This window comes from Oreochromis niloticus, linkage group LG5 (genome assembly GCF_001858045.2).
Source record: "Oreochromis niloticus isolate F11D_XX linkage group LG5, O_niloticus_UMD_NMBU, whole genome shotgun sequence".
Taxonomy (NCBI): Eukaryota; Metazoa; Chordata; class Actinopteri; order Cichliformes; family Cichlidae; genus Oreochromis; species Oreochromis niloticus.
The window spans coordinates 9222961-9243620 of NC_031970.2; the positions used below are offsets into that span (position 1 = coordinate 9222961).

Sequence of the window (20660 nt, forward strand, 5' to 3'; positions counted from 1 at the left end):
TCAACCCTGGAGGTCAATGACCAGACCTTGTGGGACGAAATGTGAGTCTCACATTTGTCCAGCTTAAGACCCATGAAAAATGAAAAAGGTGACCTAAAGTATCATGTGGGACCAGACAGTAATGCATTGCCTTGAAGACCACATCTGCAACAGCAGGGTTTTTCATAAAGTCGGGTTAGGGATCTGATACAGTCTGTTTGTGAAAAATTACTGGCCATGTACAGATGCAGTACCACTACATAGATAATTTACTAAATTTCTCCAAATATAGAAAGGTCAGCTGTACATAAACCAAAGCCGAAGATCTTAAGATAAAGAAAATAAGAACATTTGAGCAACTAACTGACCTCTTTCTATGCTAATGTAAAAACAAATTTATCAAATGTAAGAACAAACAAGTACAGAGGCAGAAGAAGAAAATGATTTCAAGTTTTCTGAAATGATGCAATCATAAAGGCACAGTTCTGTGGAACTGAAAATGTCACGCAAACATGTGGATACCAAAAGTGAAACTATTTTGTATACTGTGGAACAACAAATTATGTAGGCTTACCATATTTTTGAATGCAAAAATATAGTCAAATTTATCGTTAAAGAAAACAAAACAAAAAACAAACCTTAATCTGTAAAGGTAACAAGTGAAAACAGCATCAAATACATATAGTATAGTCAAGCATACTATTTGTGACTAAATTTGTGCTGCAGCATGAAATAGCATGAAATGTATGAATGTAAAAATACATACTTACATATGTGTATTGAGATTAAATACTTATAAGAAAAGTAAACTACTCTATGGTTTGACAGTGAAAGGCTCCAGAACATGTTTTAAGAGGGACACCCAGTGGCTTCACTTTGATACTACAAACAGTATAAATGTATCAATCATTCCACCCTGAACAAAGAACAACCTATAAAATTACCATGACATTAATGCACATGGTGAGTCTATGTACCACAACAGTATCCCTAACTTTTGTGTGAATTTGTTTCCCGTTGTTCAGATTATGTAATAACACACTGATGAGCTAAAGGTTCATAAAACATGATGTAGCTTAGAGGCATGAGAGGCTCCAGTTTGGGATTCTGTTAATCTTTAATCACCTATACAAAGAGAAACTTCAGTAAGGTTATCAGCAGCCTGCAAAATTACCATAAAGTTAAATTAACAACCCTCTAAATTACTTTCAACAGAAACTGAGCTCTATAAGCTAGACCACCATACCAGTAAAGCACAGGTATTTGATTGTTGTAGGACACAGAATTGACTATGCTTCAGTATAGAAAAACTCAAAAACTTGCACAAATTAAATTGATATATGTCGTGGTTAAAACCTTTTCTTCCATTATAAAATCAAATGAAGGAATCTATGAGGCAATTAATCACTCAGAGATTATTAAACTACTGTCTCCTGTAGTGTATCTGCCACTAACGTGCCTTAACGTTACACCTTCCGTGGACTTCCAGTAAATCAGCCAGATGACAAACTACTGATAAGAGTCAGCTGCAGACAGAAAGCCTGTTGATAAGTAAGCATAAGGGCTCGGCATGTTTTACAATTAAACAAAAAGAGTTTTTTCTGATCACAACCACTTCCTGGAAATATTTGACTGCAATACATATCAGTGCTCTATGCTTGGAAAACTGCAAGGGAAATGTTTACAAGATACAAGATTACAAAATCTTGGGAACTGTGTTATCAGATGTTGTCATAAGAGCGCTCCAGTCAGTTTACAGGAATTCTGTTGGAAAATGTTAATAGGCAAAGGTTTTAATGAAAGTAAAGAAAAGCAAATGCTGCAATGTTAGAGGTGCTCGGTTTTAAACTATAACAACAAAAAATGCATTTTTTGTTGTTATAGTTTAAAACCGAGCACCTCTTTATAGCACATTTTCCAAATGTTCCAGAACGCGCGTTCTGGAACATTTGGAAAATATGCTATAAAAAGTGAGTGGAAAGTAAACAGTACAGTTAATATTGATCGTTAGCTAAGACAGTAGTTTCCGACCTTGGAAACGAAACGAGACACAATGGCAAATAAATGAGAGCAATGTTATTCCTCTACTACTACTGCTAATCATAATAATAATGCTATAATAATAATAGAAGTAGTCTCGTGATCACTTTTCCAAGAAATAAATAAAGAGACAGACAGCCACATGATAAAATCACATTATCACAAATCAAGAAAAACACTCGCAAGACTGGTTGAATGACCTAAATATAACAAGAAAATCATTACGATTACGTCATTTAAAAAAACGTCGCGTTTTGTACTGCTTCCTCTAAATGCAGACTCTGAAAGGAAGCAAAATGTCTTCCTGTAAAGATCGGACAAAGCACCCGGTGGATATATTGTTTTACAACAGAACCGAGAGCGAGGGTGAAACTGTAAACACGCGTTGAGTCTGACGTCGGCTTTGGACACGAATGCAAGCAGGAAGACAGGTGGTGTTTTCCCAGCTTCCCGCCCACTCCGCGAAGGAGTTAGGAGGAGGCTTTTTGAGCAGGCAGCCGGACTTTGGATCCATATAACTTTTTAAAAAGAACCTTAAGTGGTAGCCAGACTTGCACAGATCCTTGCAGAGATTTAACATATTTGCGGTGTGTGAAGGTGAGTCTACATTTTGGCCTACTGCTAATGGTACTAATGCGCTTCTTCTTCTTGTTTTGCAGTCTTTCTTCTTCCTCCAACTTGTTAATGGTATAAACCGCCTCTACAAGTTTACCGCTTGTAGTTTAAAGTAAAACATTTAACGAACACTTAATAGCAAGCTGGTTTCAGAAAGTCCCAGATTCGTATTTCTTTTTCTGTTTAGCTTTCGGTTTTGCTGTTGATGAGATAAGGGAAGTTAAATATCTCCATACGGGTTATATGGAGCTACTTACTCTTATTTATTCCAATTTAACAACAGACTAAAAAATCATTTGCCATCTTAGTTGCAATTAATGATTATTGTGCCGACTACTTTCTTGCTACATTTATTAATTTGAGGGTCTAAATTGTTACAAATGTTTACATTTTTTGTTCAGTTTTGTTTTGTTTGTTACAATTGAGAAGATGGTACCATCCGTTGTCAGGTCATTTTGATTGAAATCGTATCCTTCAAAAGTGTTAAGGACGTGTTTTATATGTGGTGTTGTGTTTCACCTTTCAGAGTCCAACATGGAAACAGAGAAAGAAAAACAAAGGCCTCCTAACAGCCAGTTAATTTCCGTGCCTCCCAAGGATACAGTCCGTCTCCTGGAGGTATACGTAAAACGTAGCCTCAGCCTAAATGATGGCACTCATGGGCTTAAAGTGGCTGGGAGGAAAGAAAAATGGGTGACGGTGCCAAAAAGACAAAGACATCATTCCAGTGACCCCTCCCTTCACTTGGCCCCTTCACTTGAGAATGTGGATGGAAAAGAAATTGATACGTTCTCTCCGGTTGAACATGTACCAAACCAACCCGAGAAATGTCCCAAAGAACCAGAGAAACCGACAAAAAAATCAAAAAAGATCAAGAAAACCTCATTTTGGAAAAATATAATTGGCTTTTTCACCCGGAAGGACAATGAGGATAAAGACGACGAGCAGGACAGTCCACCAGACATGTCCAATTCCTCTGAGACAGTAACTACCTGCTTGCCCATTACACCAGTCACTTTACCAAAGAAGTCAACGAGAAAAAAGTCCCTAAGAAGAAGATTCTCAAAAAGGCAGCTATCTCTGATAAAACCAAACAAACCTGCTGACATCACAGGAGTTGAAGGTATGCCTGTGGGAGAACTGACCTTATTTAATAATCAGTGTCATTTTTTACATTTTTATAGTAAGCCAAATCACTGGAGTACAAAAACAATACACATTTAAAAATAACCAAATCTTCATTTTGCAGCTGTTGTCAGTGTAACACCAACAGACTCTTATTATGAGAAGGTGTCAGAGGAACTGGAAAAAATTGTCCATGAGGTCAAAGAAAAAGAAGAAGTTGCACCACTATCAGATGGTAAGAAACTGTTTAGTTCTCTGAATTTAAGTCATGTACATGTCAGTCAATTTGGCAACAAATTTGATGAAAGAAAAGTAAAACAACTTCTAAACCAAATGGAAGGTTTGTGCTAAAAATGTAACTATACAATACACTTAAACCCACATTGTTACATATAGCAGACTGTGGTGTGAACAATGTTGTGAACTGCTCAGAGCATTAATTACACTTCTTCTTTATGTTTGGTCTCAGAGGAAGTAATTAACAGGATCATTGCTCTGATGAAGGAACAGGGTGATGCCATAGATGTCAAGGTTGGTATTAACTGTCAGTCTTGGAAAAGTAAAAATATTGAAATACTTTATGTTAAATAGTCTGCCTGTATATAATGCCTTGAATTTAAATTGTTTTTAATTACACAGATCAAATGTGTTTTAACAGAAAACAAAAGCTAACTAATAAATCTCAAATTATTATAAAGATAACCATTACCAACTCCAGTGAAAAAGTACAAACTCCTTCACAAATTCATGTTCAAGTTCCTGTGTTTGTCTTCAATACTTAATGGGTTTTTGCGAATTTGTCATGGGCATTTACTTCTGCATGTTTTCTGTTTTTGCAATAAGAATAGTAGTAAACGAGGTCAACATGAGAACAGGAAGAGGTGTAAAGTTAAATATGCAAAGTTCTACTTAGCAGCATGTCAGCGTGGTGTTTCGAAACTACAGTTGTTTTTTTGTTTTTTCATAAAACAGGTTCACACATTAAATAAGTATGGCTGCATTTGACAATACAAACTATTTAGAAATGTGATCAGGCATAAATACTAAAGATTTCATGACTACAGCTTCGTAAGTCTGAGGATTTGCTGCTTTTCTTTGTATTATTGGAACTGTTTTTGGTATATTTCAAAAACATTTGCACATGTAAATATGGCCTTAAGAGATATTATCCACATTTGAGCTATGAGCATTTTTAATTTTCTGACATTTTATAGACCAAACAATCAGTACAAAGAGAAAATAAATGGGAGGCTAATCAATAATGTAAATGATCATCAGTTGCACCCATCATGAATCAGACTAAAAGCTTTCTGTTCTCTCAGCTACAACTAATGATTGTATAGGCTTCCTGATAAGATAGCCTTGCACTCTATTAAATTGCAATTGGCTTTTTATCCCATTTTGTATAACTGTTCAGTAGCTGTTGACTTGATGTTTATTTTAGTAAATCAAAAGCAGATTGTATTAATGGACAGTCCTCTTCTCCTTATGTCTTACAGATGAAAGATAACCCCACCCTGAGCTACTTCTTTCAGCAGATGACATACTCTTCCTTCCAAAAGCTTGCTGATGCATATGTTGAGAAAGAAGGTTCATCGACCCAAAAACCTCCAACTGTCTTAACAACAGCACCTGAGCTGGTCAAACTGGCCTTCACACTCGACTTCACAGCCAGGATAGCCGGACTCTCCAAACAGAATGTAGGCCACATTACTGGTCTGGGAAACCGTTATCTACAGGACCGATTTAAATACAGACAGGTAAGAATCAGATGTAATGGAGAGAGATAAAGCAAAGAGAGTCAACATTAGAAAGAAACAGCTTTCGTGTGGTGTTCTCATAATAATGAAACCATGTTATCAGTTAATTATTGATTAAAATGGGAATGCAAATGTTATTTTGCTTCAATTAATTTTTGAATGTATATCCCTAAAAAAAATGCTAAATATAGTGTAGCGATATTGTGTATTTTTAAAAATAACATTGAAAAAGTTTGTTTTATTTAAACTCTTATGTTCTCTTACAGGCATGCACAGATCATCCCTGGTCTGACAGTGATGACTGAGAAGCAGCCAAGCAGAAACATAGCTGCACATTCAAATTTGACAACCCCTCTTAGCACTGCAGATGTGGTTAAGGATGTATTGCACACCTGAGTTCCTCTTTACAAAGGGGATGGCCAAGAAATGCTTTAGGCCTGCAAAGAGACACATGCTGTAATCAATGTTAGGTTTTCTTAATACTGTTTTTGAGTGCTTGTTAAACTATAAATTTGCAACAGAACGACTGCTGAGAAAACTGTTTGGGTGTTGTTTGAGTGCATGAGTGTTGTCTTTCACATTAAAGTTCAACTGAGATATTACTAAACTACTAACAAACAGCTGGTTTCGCAAAACTAAAAAACTGTGACATTTTGCTAGGTTGAATTGTGTATGTGAATTTGTAAAAATGTGAAAGATCAGTGCAATTTTTTATGTATAAGCTAAATAACTTGGTGCAAGGTTCTTGAATATTTTGGTATTCTAAAATGTGACTGATGTTTGTTTTTCATGAATGCTGGCATTCATATTAAATACTAAAAAGATGTTTATATTTTTTTCATTGAGAATTAATGTATATCTAAAGGCCGGCTTAATTTAAGATCAACTTGACAATAAAAACAGCAAAAATTAAGACTTGCATCCCCCTTAATTTGTTGGAAAAATAAGTATTGTGAAGAGTATTCAAGAAAATTCATTATCCTTCCACCACCTATGAAACAGAAGAATTAAGCTAATAGAACACATCAAACATCAGCCTGAGGCTATTACATACCTGCTCAAACCTGTTTAGGAGAGGCTAGAGATCTGTTTATTCCTGTTAGGAAGCAGGCTTCAAGAAATAAAGCCATCAGCTTCTGACATACATGGGCCACACCTCTTAACCTTTGAATTCAGGTGTTTTCAATCCCATTACCACAGCTATATAAAATCAGGCACCTAGCCATGCGGTAGACCTTTCCAAACTTCTGTGGAAATAAGAGCTCACCAAATCCAGCATAGTACTGTAACGGGAGTTGCTCGTGTAGGTATAATGTGCAAGTGGCTCACTACTTTTGTCCATACAATGTATGCAGCTGCAGGTTGCCTTTAGACATGACCTCATGTCAAAGTAACAAAAACTTAGAAACTCTGTTCTAACAGATGAATGCAAGCTGAAGCAATAAAAAGACCTTGAGTCAGCCACACCTTTGTTTTACAGCTAACATATAACAACATATTTTAAAAGCTGTACAACCCTGACCATAAAACTGACTTGTTAAAACTACTGCAATTATAAATAAAGTATGTTTTCATCAGCTTTGCAATAAATAAAAAAAGCTTTACATTGACAATTCAAAGTGTATAAAGAATCTGTATACATTTGATAGTTTAATATATTTGGAACAAGCAAATATTAAATGGAAATCAACAGTCAGTATGATTAACATGCAGTGCTATGACTGTCTCAGTATCCTACTAAAAATAATGAACACGTGTGATTTTGTGCTGTGCTCTACAAAAAACGAGAAAAAGATAAATGGAACTGCATGATGAACACAACACAGTTATGAGTGTTGTGTATGACATGAACCACTGAGATCTAATTTAGTGAAACTTGAAGCAAAGTAAGCCCACACATCAGCGTTAATTCTTTGAGTAGTTAGTCATTTCAAAGGCAGCGTTAAGAGATTACGTTGCTTACTTCGTTGACCTTAATTCGGGTATCTTATGTAAGGCAAAAGCAGGATGTGGAAGATGGCAGGTAGTGGAAAAATCCAGGTCACAGTTGAGTGACTATTTATGCTGTCATGCAATTTTAAAAAAAATCATTTGCAAAAGATATATTGTGATGTGACTAATGACTCACTTCTAATTTATGCTCTTGCAGCATTTTGGCTTGTGACAGGGAAACCACACAGGTAATCAATAATGCCAGGTCACTAAGGTTTCCATCCATGCCAGCTCCATTACTATTCAGCTTGTTGGGCAATCAAACATCTTTACAATGAGAAATAACTATTGAGAGCCCTGAACATTACACTAACTGTTGTTTGAAGCACATTACCAGTTTACGGACTTCTCCCCCCGCCTTCCCGTTGATCCTGTTCTCACAAGAGTCTTGCAGTAATTTTAAAAATTAAGAATTGTTGTGTCTGTATAGCTGCATTAAAAATCATACAATTTATAATACTATCAACATTTCATTGGCATTTTTTCCCATGTTCCAAAAGACCCGTTTCACAAATTTCTATGTTTTTTGTTTTTCTCCTTGTGGCTGAATTGTTGTTACAGGTCTTTTATGCGTTTCCTAAACCTTAAACACACCAGTTTCAGTCTTGTTTTTTATTATTTTGTGTGGCCAACTTTGTCTGGTCTGGTTCATGGATTGTCCCTCACTGCTCATACCATTATGTGGTTTCAATTATCTTACCAACAATACGACAGACAGACCACACGGAAGGTCTGGTTTGCCTAATGATGACTGGCTTCCTAGTCTTGTCTATTTTTAACATGAAACAAAAGCTTTAGCGTCAAGCCCCAGACACTTTAACTGTAATATCTTTGTGAATGATTACTTTTGCCCAGTCACAATTAGGTAAGGGTTATTTAAAATAAATATCAATTAAAGGACAGTAAGAAAAGGTGATTTGTGTAAACCTTTTACATTTTTATTGCTTTTTAAACACAGAGAAGGCAGATTAATCAAAGAGACCAAAGCCCATATCTTCGTCGGACTCTTCTGATTCTTCTTTCTTCTCTTCCTTTTTCTCTTCCACTGCAAACAACAAGATGTTGTTTAATAAAAAGATAAACACAGAGAATAGTTACCAGCGCTGAGATCCAACACAGCTAACCTTTTCCAACACTATTACAAATTTTTCATCCAACCTTGCAGAAGCTTAAATTTTCTTCTTTAAACTTCACTTAGAATGACAGATATATAAATATATACGTACCAGCAGCAGGCGCAGCCCAGCACCTCCACCAGCGGCAGCTGCAGCAGGTGCCGCCACGGCACCGCCTGCTGGTACGGAGGCTAACTTAGAGAGGCCTGTGGAAGAAAAAAGTGATACACAACTGTTAGCCAGCTCCTGTGTATATCATCTTGACCTCTGCAGTTATTCTCAAAGATGGGCCTTTACCTGAGTTCACAACTTCATTGATGTCTTTACCATTGAGCTCACTAATGACCTGCAGAGAAGAGACAACTCAGCCACGGCACATTTTCAGAGGAAAAAAAGGCTCAACGTTTTAGCAACAAACCTTATTTAAGCGTTCATCATCGGCCTCAATTCCCACGCTGTCCAGGATGGACTTGATGTCCTTGGCAGAAGGATTGGCGTTTCCACCGAGAACAGCCAGGAGGTAAGCGGCCACGTAACGCATTCTGTAGTGATAACAAAACAGAAGTGAAGAATCTGTGTGCCAAGTTACCAATGTAAATTGGAAAATTTCATTTCGAAAAGCATCTCAATATTCCGGTGTGTGTTACAGTTAGTCTTGATGGCCTGATGATTTTTTTACATTAAGTAATTAACAGGGAAAAATCATGAGATTAATTTATAATTAGATAACTTGAGTATAATGAGCATTGGTGCTGCTAATTATATTACTAAAGAATTGTTTAATAGAAGATAAACAGGTAAAAATAACAATTTCAGAAAGCCTAAGTTTAGCTGTATGTCTTTTCTCTCAAAATAGGCCTGTAGTGGTTTGCTGCCCGTATGATCGACAAACGTGTATTTTATGCAGCACTAGCTGGTTAAAAATATGATAAATCATAGTCTTGCCAATATTCCTTTGAATGGAAGGCCAAAATACGTTGCATTAGCACCCTTCTTTTTTTTTTTTAAAGTAGGAAAAAGTGATTTCTAAATTGTATTTTTATCGAGTAGTCTGAAATTCAGAAATACTCCAGGTTTGCCACTAGGGGGCCGGCACGCACCCTCGGTGAATTAATTTATAACTTTATTTAAGGACAACGAGGAGTACTTTCATAAAGCAAAAAAACTCAAGTGTATAACTACTAGTAGTTCTACAAGAATATTTTGTTCTTTGGTGTTTTTAAGGTTATACTTTCAGTCTTTAAATATGTTCGGAGAACCCAGGTTTAGCAGTTTAGCTAACGTGTGGCTAATGTTTTAGAAATAAAAATACTAAACATTACACACGGACAAAAATCACCATACTAAATATGCAGGTCGCTGTTCGACTTTGTATTCAGTGCCAAGAACACATGGTGTAACAGCCTCTATGCTGGTGTAAACCATGTAAGCTGATACATCAGTTGGGACTGACAGAGGCAGCATGGCGCCCAGTGTTTGTCTGTAGCAGTCCTCCATTACTGACAGTAATTTAGTCAACAACGACACATTTGTAGCCGAATAAAATCAACCATCAAACACGGGCCACCTTAAAAAATCATAATGAGAAACAAACTAACATCTATAATGTGACGGATATTTGGACTTACTTTTAAGTCTAAATAGACACGAAACGTCGGTCACGCTAGAAAATCCGGAAGAGGAAAAGAGGCGGTACCGGAGGTTGTATGAGATGGAGTGCGTCGATTTCATTGGTCTGCTTGATGACAGATGTATACGTCAGAGTCATTGTTGGACTTCGATTGTGGGTAATGTGGTACAGAATGAAATCAAGCGTCTCACTGACCAAATAAATCGGTAACAATTATTATCAGTTAAATATTAAATACACGCTGGTCTAAACTGAAGTTTCGGATCTAAAGACTAGTGTACATTTATTCTGGAAGTGCCCAACTGAGAACAATTTTTGGGAAAACTTTTGTGTTTTTATTATTGAAAATATTGCTGCAAGTATTTTCCATTGTGCAAACAACTTAGGTGGTTTATCTCCGAGAAAACAGCACACAGAAAATCCTTTTTGTGCACTGGATCCTTGGTATTATAATTTTACTACTATAATGGCCATATTTTACACCTATAAATGTAACTTTACAAGTAAGAAATCATGCTATTATTGATTTTTGGTGAAGAAGTCAAACAATTCATGTTTAATTCAATGGTACAGTTTTGGACCATTGAATGTATAGTATAGTATATATATATAGGTATATAGTAGTATCACCCTGGCATTCAAAGTTTAGTCTCATCTTTCTTTTTTATTAGTTAACTGAAATTAAGTTACATTTGTATTCGCTCCATTATAAGTTAATTTTCTTTTATTTTTAACATGATTTAGTGGAAACGTTTTATAGCAGAATGACACCTTTCATAAAAATACACTAAAAACATTCTATTGTTGTTATTATTATTCACTTTCCATGTAGAGATTGGATCGTAAATAAACTGGCTTGTAACAATTGAGTCACATATCCAAATTCAATATTTATGAGTAAATAGAAATCAATTATAAATATATATAAATAAAAATGTAAAATGATATCTAATAAAGTGCATCTAAATGTCAAGGAGTAAAGGAAAATGAGAATTAAACAGGAATTGGCACCTAAAAATTAGTCCTTTAAATTAGCTTTACAGCACTCTTTGAAGCATTTACACTGCATGTTTCAGTGTTCCTACTTTAAAACATATTAACATATTAATTAGCCCATAACAGAAAATAACATAGTTATAACAGCTGTCATTCATAAATCATAGCTGAAGTTAATTTTTTTTTTTTATTACATAGTTAGTTTGGGGGGGAAAAAACACATGGTACAAATCATTGAAGTGCATGACAGTGAGACAGCTCATTCAATATGTTTACTTCCATCAAAAATGATCAGAAATAGTGCTCAGGTACTGGTAATATTACAAAAATTCTTTGCTAAGATGTAGACAAATTATCTAGTGATCTTTTGTGTTTTAAACATTGCAGAAAATACACACAAAAAAAGACAAAATCAAGTAATCCTTTCATTGCAGCCTATAGTTCAGCCACCTGCTCCTGTCTGTCCTGCGTGAAGAGCCAATCGAACAAAAAGACCACCGAATCTGAAACAAACTCCACAATCGCATTCACGTTTGTCACGTACCAGATTTTATAGCCACACTCTCCAATAAAAATGACCAAAAAAGTGACCAAAAACCCAAGGAAGATGCGGTCCATGTAATAGTTTGCTTTATCTCTGAAGGTCCACTGCTCCCACGGTTTTGCAAACTGAGCTTCACGGTATTTGCTAAAGTGTAGCAAGGTATTATGTTCGTCATCCATCTCTTCTTCTGGAGCCTCCAGATCTTGTTCTTCACCTTGTTCTTCTCCTTCTCTATGAGTGTCAGCCATCTTATAGTTGGTTGGACATGCAAAATTCTGTTGCTGCTTGAAAATGTTAAAAAAGCAAAAGTAAGAAATTATTTTGCAAACTGATGTAGTGATAGTGTTTTGTAGAAGCCTTAAATGTTTCTCTAAATATACATATGAATAGTCTTACCTTGAGAAGATTTCAGTTTCTGTATGATGAAGTCACGATAGACACTTCCTACTTACACCATGCTTTTACCTCTCTACTGTAGATATTGTTAGGCCAGTCCTCACAGGGCTGTGTGGTGCAAAGGCAGTAAATGCCAGGTTGGTTATGCGGTACCTGCTTCTCTAAGATGAGTGCTGGGGATTAGACCACACTCAGCAGTTTCAAATCCCTCAGCGAGGATGAAGGTTAGAGATGGTAATATATAGTACATATTGACGTGTTTGTGATTGAGAGGCAGAGAAAGAGCGATAATTAAATACCTTTTTGAACCCCATTGTTTTAACACAAAGCCAGTTGTTCTGAGCATATCAAATGGACAATCATTTAATATTCTAAAAGGATTATACCGCTTTTATGTATTAAGTACTGAGTGGATGTAGTCCTGAGGTCAAACTGATGACGATGCAGAACTGATGCGGCTTTAGCAGAAGCTTTAGCCTTGGAGTTGGAATAAATCACTTGAGCATAATGCTCTGTTGTTAATTTCTTTAAATGCGCCAGAGCCTTTTCACCATTCTGCCACAGCTTATGAAATATGGCCTCAACTATGTGAATTCGCTGAGGAAGTCCCTGCATCCTGTGATAAAGACTTACGGCTGAAAGGCTTTGATGTCGGCAGAGTTTTTGTCTCATTTGGTGTAGTGCCTGAATTGATTAATTTGCATTCAAGGCAGAGGCTTTTCATCTCAGCATATATTGAACTGTTTATGTGAAACCCAGAGAACAAACTGCACTCTGTATTGATATTATGCCAGTAAATCTCTTCACTCTTCTGATTGTGTTCATGTGACTCATCAAGCATCTAGTATGTGGTTTTCCAAATTCAATCTTTGCAATGAATCTAATCTCATTTATAAGTCAGTCGACCACTTTGGCACATATTGCAATATTTCGCCCACTATGGAATGCCACTGGCTTTTGCACAAACATGGATAATGTCCTTGAAATATAATAACTTTGGTGATGTCTAAGACATACCTGCAACATCTCACTGAGTAGAATGTATTTTGTTAAAACAGGAAAGACATCTCTTGTTTCCACTTTGAAGCATTCTGAGCATGAAATATTTAATGTATGATTTATGGTGTTTATCTACAGCACATTACAATGATTTAAAAATTCAATATGAATCAATAAGGAAAGAACTTAATAACAAAAACAAAACAAATCAAAAGTCAGACTGATGAAGATATAATTTTCTTTCCTCTCACTGCAACCTTGGTTTACTATAATGAAAGTCACAGAAATGTAAATGGTTAAGATATGGGTGTTTCCCAAGACTCAGTGAAGTGCTGTGTTATTCCAGCTAATGGGTTTATTTTCCTTATCAGTTCCATATATCATATAATCCCATTAGTACTGTTGATACACCATCACTGGAAGCCAAGAACACAGAAATATTGCAGTCCTTTTTATACACTTACATTCACTCTCTAACTTAGGACTACTGTGCTTGTAGGGTATGCGGTTGCTTCTACGGGTTTACATAACATGCAACGGCGAATGATCTGGATGAGTGTGGCACGGAAATGCTTCATCTTGAATGCATAAACCAGCGGGTTAAGAGCCGAGTTTACATGGGACATGAAAATCCCTACCTTTGAGGCTATCGGATTGATACAATTTGGGCAAAATAAAGTGACGCAGTTCATGATATGTATTGGGAGCCAGCACAAAGCAAAGAGAAACACCACCAAGGCCAACGATTTGGCTAGTTTCAGCTCCTTCCGGAAGTACTTGTCTCCATCACAGGTGGCCTCAGCACGGCGGTTAAGTTGCTTCCGTATGACCCTAAAGATCTCCACATACAGAGTGATCATTATCAGCAGTGGTGGTGCCACACAGACAAAGAAATTAAAGTATACCATATAGTCCATCCTTATAACAGCGGTGAATTGGCAGCATATCTCACTGGAGTTGCTGCGGTTTATGGTATCCTGGTTATTCCAGCCAGTCATCGGAACCAATCCAGTGAGGAAGGAAAGAATCCAACAGAGACAACTTGCCATGAACGCTCGCCCATTAGTCACTATGATGCTGTACCTGAGCAGTATGATGAAAAAGAAAAGACAGGTTTCCGATTCACCTAAATGCACATATCAGTACTATAGTTATAGTGTTTCATTGGCCCAATGTCAGCCTTTGAGTTTTCACAACTGACACTTGACATCAGGATCCAACTGATATATAAAAATGTTGTGTGGTTTTTATATATCAGTTTTTATATAAAAATATATCACATTTTTTCATAAAAATGTTACCTCTGTCAGTTATTTACATAGACGGGAACATTTTAATTTGCTTAAAAGCTTTTTGTTTGCATTAAATCTTGCAAAGATATATGGTGCTGTATATCAGTCATGAAGATGGAGAACCTAATTCACTCGATTGAGCACATATTAGGCTCTCTGACTCTAAAGACAATTAAAAGAGATTGACACCATATGTTCTGCTAGTTCAAGTTCAAAAGACACATGCTATATAATGTGATATCGATTAAAAATGTTTGTGAAATACATTTATGCTTATAAATAGGATGAATATTGTACAGAATCTAGATCAGTGGAACACTAATTTGCATGATTAATTTTGGACAGGAAAGCTGCAATGGACTGGATCAGGCAGTTGTTATCATTCAAGGAGGATGCTGACATCAGTTTCCTATGGTGTTCTGCTATGAATATTGAGTTCTTCTTAATGTAAACAGATCATCATTTACTACATTGATACTGTAATTCTGAACATTCACTACTTTATTCCAATCAATTTATTTTTACTTTTTCAGATAAAACAAATAACAATAAAAAACAAACACACAAACAACTGCTTTTAAAGCAGTTCCTCACCTGGTAGGAATTTTGACTCGCAGATATCTGTCGATGGCTATTGCCAGTAGGGAAAAGATGGAGCTCTGGGTGATCATCAGAATCAGGCAAGACAGGAAGAGGCATGTGTAGAACTGAGTGTAATATCCCACACTGATAACAATAGCTAGAGGGATGACCAAAAGTCCCACAGCGATGTCAGCCATGGCCAGAGACACAATGAAGCAGAAGGTTGCGCTGCGGAGAGCCCGGTTTTCATACACCACCAGCACCACCAGTACATTCCCCACCACAGAGGCCAGAGCAATAGTGGTCTCAATGGAGATGTACATCATATCCATGTGCTCGTGAGGTTGGACAGGACAGGAAGTCATTATTACACTTCACAGATCCCACTTATCTTAACTCATATTGTAAAAAAATACATTTAGTTCAGACTTCTTTCCATTTATCATTATGTATGTTCCTTACCTGACTGGAGGAATTTCCTATTTGCGCCATTTTCACAGTGAGTGGAGCTTATGCTCATGGTGGCATGGTGAAGAACTGAACCTCAGAATGTCATTCAAGCTCTGGACAGGACTGGATACCCTGCATCACCACTCTTCTACGTCCTCTACTCTCTCGCTCTCACCAACTCACTCTCTCACAAGTCATAAAATCAAGGGGAGGGACTTTGATTCCTGCAGCATCCTGCAGCAAGAGTTTCACTTGCATTAAGTGTGTATCTGTGTGACTGTGTGTGTTTGCGGTTTTTGAGAGGAACTGTGGTTTGTAATAACTGGCAGGAAATATTGTCATAAGGGCGTTAATAATAGTGAGCTTTAACCTCAAGATGGCTCTGCATTAGAACTCATTTTATCTTATCTTGTATAGTGGTAAAATCCTGCTTTTTCCAGTTGAGGCTCCTGTCAAAAATTAAGGGTCTTATGTCGAAACATACCTTGAAACATTAAGGCATGCTTTCATAATGTCTTGACTCTATTGCTGCAGTGCAGTTTTTATCTGAATTAGCCACCCCTGTATTGCTCACCTAGAGCTAGTGCAAAAAAACTGCCACTCAGTATTTATCTGGTGCAAACAAGCGATCACACATCACTCCAATTTTAGCTTTCCTTCACTGGCATCCAGTTTGTTCACAAATCCACTTTAAAATCCATTTATTTGTTTTAAAGCCTCGTAACAGTTCTGTATCTGTCTGAACTGCTGTACCCATATGTCACTCTCATTCTCTCACTCTCCAAATTTTGTTAAAAAAAAACACAGTTTTACTCCCTGACCTTTGACCCAGTGAGAGATATTAACTGTTATTCTGAGATACTTTTTATGTACTATTATATTGTTTAACTTCTACAGCTCTTTTGTTTTTCTGCATCTCTTACCCTTTCAGTTTTTTGGTCACCCCTCTTGTTGTTTTCTAAAAGTGCTTTATAAATGAAGTGGTACAATATGGTACTGTAAAATGATTTACATATATCAGCCTACAACCAAAGCTGAAGTGCTTTGTAATGTAATAATGTAATAAAAATCCTCTAAAAAGCACAGTTTGAAAATAGTACAAAAACAAAATGCCAAATGCAAAATTCAACAAACCTTATTCTATAAAAATATGCCTTTGCCTTTTAACTGAAAATATAAGAGAGTAGGAAAGTTTTACAGAAAATACTACTGCAGCAATGCCTGAAATGTCTTGTCTGTAGTTCTGGCTTTTCATGTGTTGGCACACTGGCATAAAGCCTACCTGGCATGCCTTTGACCCACTTTGGATCACGGTGTGGAGTGCTACATTATCAGCTTATTTTAGCCAGCTTAGCAAAGGGCATTCATAGACTGTATAGGTGGAAATTATTGCTAGCATACAAATAAATACGGACGATCTGATATCCCTGTGTTTGTATTGTTCCTACATCTTCATTGGTCCAGGATCAACATTGCAACTCACCAGTGACATTGTGTGAGCATTCAGTTAGCATTAGTCACAAAGTTTGCTGACACAGAAATTATTACTAGTCAACATTAGTAACCGAAATCTGGCTAACAAGAAAACTAACTTGATAGTATATCTATTATACTGCAGAAATTAATAAAGAAAACACCTGGAATGCTTATCATTTGTTTCAAAAGAGAGTTTTATATAAACAAAGACACTTTGACAGGTCAAGTTCTCATACGTTGCTTATTTCACTTATAGATATAATTCTAATCAGTCTCTGCAAATACCTCTTAAGTTCAGAGCAGCTTAAATCTAAGAATGCACATTTATGTGGAAATAAACTAATAAACATTTAACTGTTTCAAGTTTAAATCACAAACTGTTTCCCAGGTCTTTCTTTTTGTCATTATTATGCACCAACATGAACTGCTTTTCTATAACATGAATTACCCACAGGTAGTAGAAAAAAACTTCATTTACTTATAAAGCTTAATTTAATTGTCCATCCAAGGATGCAAAGACTTTGGCAGCATTACTGAGTAAGCAATCACTGAGATGGTCTTTAGTTGCTTAAGGAAGCAGATTGAATGTCTGCCCATAAGTCTATTCAGTAAGATCACTTCACTTTAAAGAAAGCGATGACTCTGGATGTTGTTTTGGCCAATTGCCTAAGATCTCAGGCCTGAGTGTATGCATTAGGACATTTGTGAGAAAACACTGAATCAGACTTACAGGCCTCTGTCACTCCATAATCAATCTATACACATTATCAGTACTGAGGAAATAACCGTGAAGGTCAATACAGAGTACTGTAACATAGAACCCTGTTGTTGTTTATCCATATCCTTATGGCAGCTTGCCTGTTCCCTCTTTTGCTCGTGAAACAATCCAGTAAAGTAATATTAATCCTTAGTGACAATGTGGTTATTAAAAGTTAATGTAACATGCCTAAGAATGTATTTGTATTTGGTATTTGCTTCCATCATTTATTTATTCAAAGTCATGGTTTTCTATCCCCGTCAAGTTGTCATGCGTTGGTTTTACAGGCTTCTTTCTTCGCCTCACACCAAAAGATTGATTAGTATGTTGCCTTATTATTTATGCTGTCTCACATGAGGTACTATGAAAATAAAAAAGAGCCCCTTAAAACTGTGAATTGCACCACAGTAAGTAAGGCAGTTATTCTGTCATGTACGTAAAAGTGCCCAGCCCATACTGAACATACTAAAAATTTCTCTGTAGTGGCAATACATTTATCAAACATAGTAAATACTTGTTAAATTTCTTTACACAAAATATTTTTGTCCCAATCTTTCACAGCTGTACAATAAAATCAGCCACCTGATTGTTCCACAACCTGCATTATGCACAAACCGTCATTACCTATAAACAGAAAAAATAAATTTAATTATGGCCTTGCAGGGATCCGCTTCCACATGTGCCATAGGGATTACATGACAGTAACACTTCTATTACCGGTATCAATCAACAAAATTATTCTCAACATCCTCATCAAGCATCCCGGTACAATGTAGAATTTATTTCACTCTGACATAATCATTTAGCTGGTGTCTCAATTTTGTCTGTATTAATTCATCGGTCTCAACAATTTTCCAAAAGGGTATATGTGTTAAAAACGAACTCTCCTTTCTATATGTCTAAACCATCTCAACCTCGGCTCTCTAACTTTGTCTCAAAACCACTCAAAACCAGAGCTGTCCCTCTGATATACTCATTTTAAATCCTGTCCATTCAGGTCACTCTCAATGAAAACCTTTAACACTCCCACCTGCAGCTCTGCCTCCTGTCTTTCTGTTAGTGCCACTGTCTCCAAACCATACATCAGCTAATGAGTTTGAAGCACACACCACTAAGTTGGATTTTGCTGTAGATAATAAAGTCTGCAACACTTGAGACTACCATTGTTGTAAGTTGTAAATGAAAATTGAATTGCATTAAAATTGTTGTTTTGTACTCAGGTCTGGTCTGGGACCAAAAAAATGGCCCTGGCATTTATGGTCCAGGCCACTCACCATTATTGGTCAAAACAGCGCAGGTGGTCCAGTTAAATTTGTCCACATATTTGTCCACATATTTGTGTAATTCCTCAATGCAATAGTAAAGCTGAGTACATGCAAAAAAAGAAAAGGGAAAACAAAATAAACAGGTTTTACTTGTATCCTTGAATCTCTCCCTTCCTAATTATGTTCTTCCATTTATTTTCTTACAACCTTTCTCCATCTCTTTATTCTGTTGTTAGAACTGTTGTCCCTCCTCCTACACTGCTCCAGAGTCAGTGCCAGCAACAGCAGCCTCTTGTGACTGCAAGCGCTCATTACCAGTTGTGGCTAATACTACTGTTGACAGCAGCCCTGATAACTATCGTCACTAATTTGATACAATTTGCTGCATCTATTCTTAATTTTTTTTTTCTCTTAGCTTTTTAGCACCACTTTTTCAATTTTGTTTGCCCATTTTCCCAACCACTTGTTCCACACTAAACTCTGTTCTACAGGGTGCATAAATGCACAGGCAAGGTACATGAAGGGTCAGTTGCCTTAAGAGATTTGATTGCGCAATCCAGTGTCAGTAATGAGAATGGACAAATGAGCTGCTGATATATGCCAGATTACCAGTCCAGCCTTTTTTTGTACTGAGTAGTGATGGGAATTCTGGCTCTTTTTAGAGAACCGGCTCTTCTGGCTCAGCTCACTAAAAAGAGCCGGCTCTTTTGGCTCCCAACCGGCTCTTCAGGTTGTTTTGTTGCTTTAATTAATTTATTATCAACAATAATATTAAATTATGCACAAAATGAATTACTAATGTAAAAAGATGTTGTTTTTTTACATATGTTTATTATATAAATATATATTTATATATATGAATTTATTATATAAGTCAATTTATTTATTCACTTCACATAAAATGTAAAAAAATAAATTATAAAATACAAAAAACAACTATTTACAATTCAACTTTTAACTATTTAAATTTTCAGCTTTCTCCTTTTAAACAAATTTAAAGTGAAACAACACAAAACACTGCAAACCACAACACAATGAAATCTATATTAAAATATGCAAAACAAAAAGAAGATGCCCGTTCTCTGTCATATAGGACTGGGATGGGATGGGATTTTTTTGGAAAAGTGTTTTCCTGCTTGGAATTGCATACATAGGATTCAGTGCATGAATAAACTTTCTGAATCCTTTATCATCCACAACTGAAAATAGTTGGAAATCAAATGCAATCACTTTTGGCTGATCTTTATCAGTTGAGTTCTGTCTTGCTGGGGTGACAGACTTGCAAACAGACAGCAAAAACTGTCTAATAGAGCTCTGGGTTGGTTTAGGTGGTTGTGGTGGTATACTGCATGATACTGTCGATGCAGCAGCAGCAGCAACAGTTGCATTAGATACACTAGCACCTTCATTAATATCACACTCAACTGACTGTGTTTTATCTTCCCATTGCACTGATGGGTGGACAGTTCTCAGGTGCCTGTGCAGGTTGTTTGTGGAGCTGGCTCTATATGATATCCTTTTCTTGCAGACTCTATACTCGCCTTTGTATTGTCAATAAAATTTAAATGGTTCTGGATTTTGCTTCTTTTCTTGGTGTCACTCATTTTCTTTACTATACCTTTCTAAAGTGACGATGTTGTCTCTTGT

General features: G+C 36.5%; 3 protein-coding genes across 4 annotated transcripts; 1 reads left to right on the forward strand and 2 right to left on the reverse strand.

Moving 5' to 3' along the window:
- The first annotated feature begins 2271 nt into the window (after positions 1-2271).
- LOC102080325 (uncharacterized) lies at positions 2272-6432 on the forward strand. The gene is made up of 6 exons (XM_005458402.4): positions 2272-2616; positions 3161-3757; positions 3884-3994; positions 4229-4290; positions 5259-5519; positions 5786-6432. The coding sequence occupies exons 2-6, from the start codon at positions 3169-3171 to the stop codon at positions 5822-5824; spliced, it is 1062 nt and encodes a 353-aa protein (XP_005458459.1). The 5' UTR covers positions 2272-2616; positions 3161-3168; the 3' UTR covers positions 5825-6432.
- Positions 6433-8424: 1992 nt separating this feature from the next.
- On the reverse strand, positions 8425-10412 carry rplp2 (ribosomal protein, large P2). Its single transcript, XM_003453654.4, is given in 6 exon segments — positions 8425-8556; positions 8738-8753; positions 8756-8832; positions 8924-8972; positions 9045-9168; positions 10255-10412. Coding segments are annotated over 5 exon segments (342 nt in total). The 5' UTR covers position 9168; positions 10255-10412; the 3' UTR covers positions 8425-8479.
- An 866-nt stretch (positions 10413-11278) lies between these two features.
- Positions 11279-19051, reverse strand: LOC100697719 (adenosine receptor A1). Of its 2 annotated transcripts, XM_013276621.3 has the most exons (4): positions 15528-19051; positions 15078-15400; positions 12193-14274; positions 11279-12077 (listed from the first exon to the last, which is right to left on the reverse strand). In XM_013276621.3, exons 1-3 carry the CDS (start codon positions 15555-15557, stop codon positions 13665-13667), a joined length of 963 nt encoding a protein of 320 aa, XP_013132075.1. In that variant the 5' UTR covers positions 15558-19051; the 3' UTR covers positions 11279-12077; positions 12193-13664. The 2 variants fall into 2 exon arrangements, with proteins under 2 accessions (XP_013132075.1, XP_025762891.1); XM_025907106.1 differs by having other exon boundaries at positions 11279-12080; positions 15078-19051.
- Between the last annotated feature and the right edge of the window lie 1609 nt (positions 19052-20660).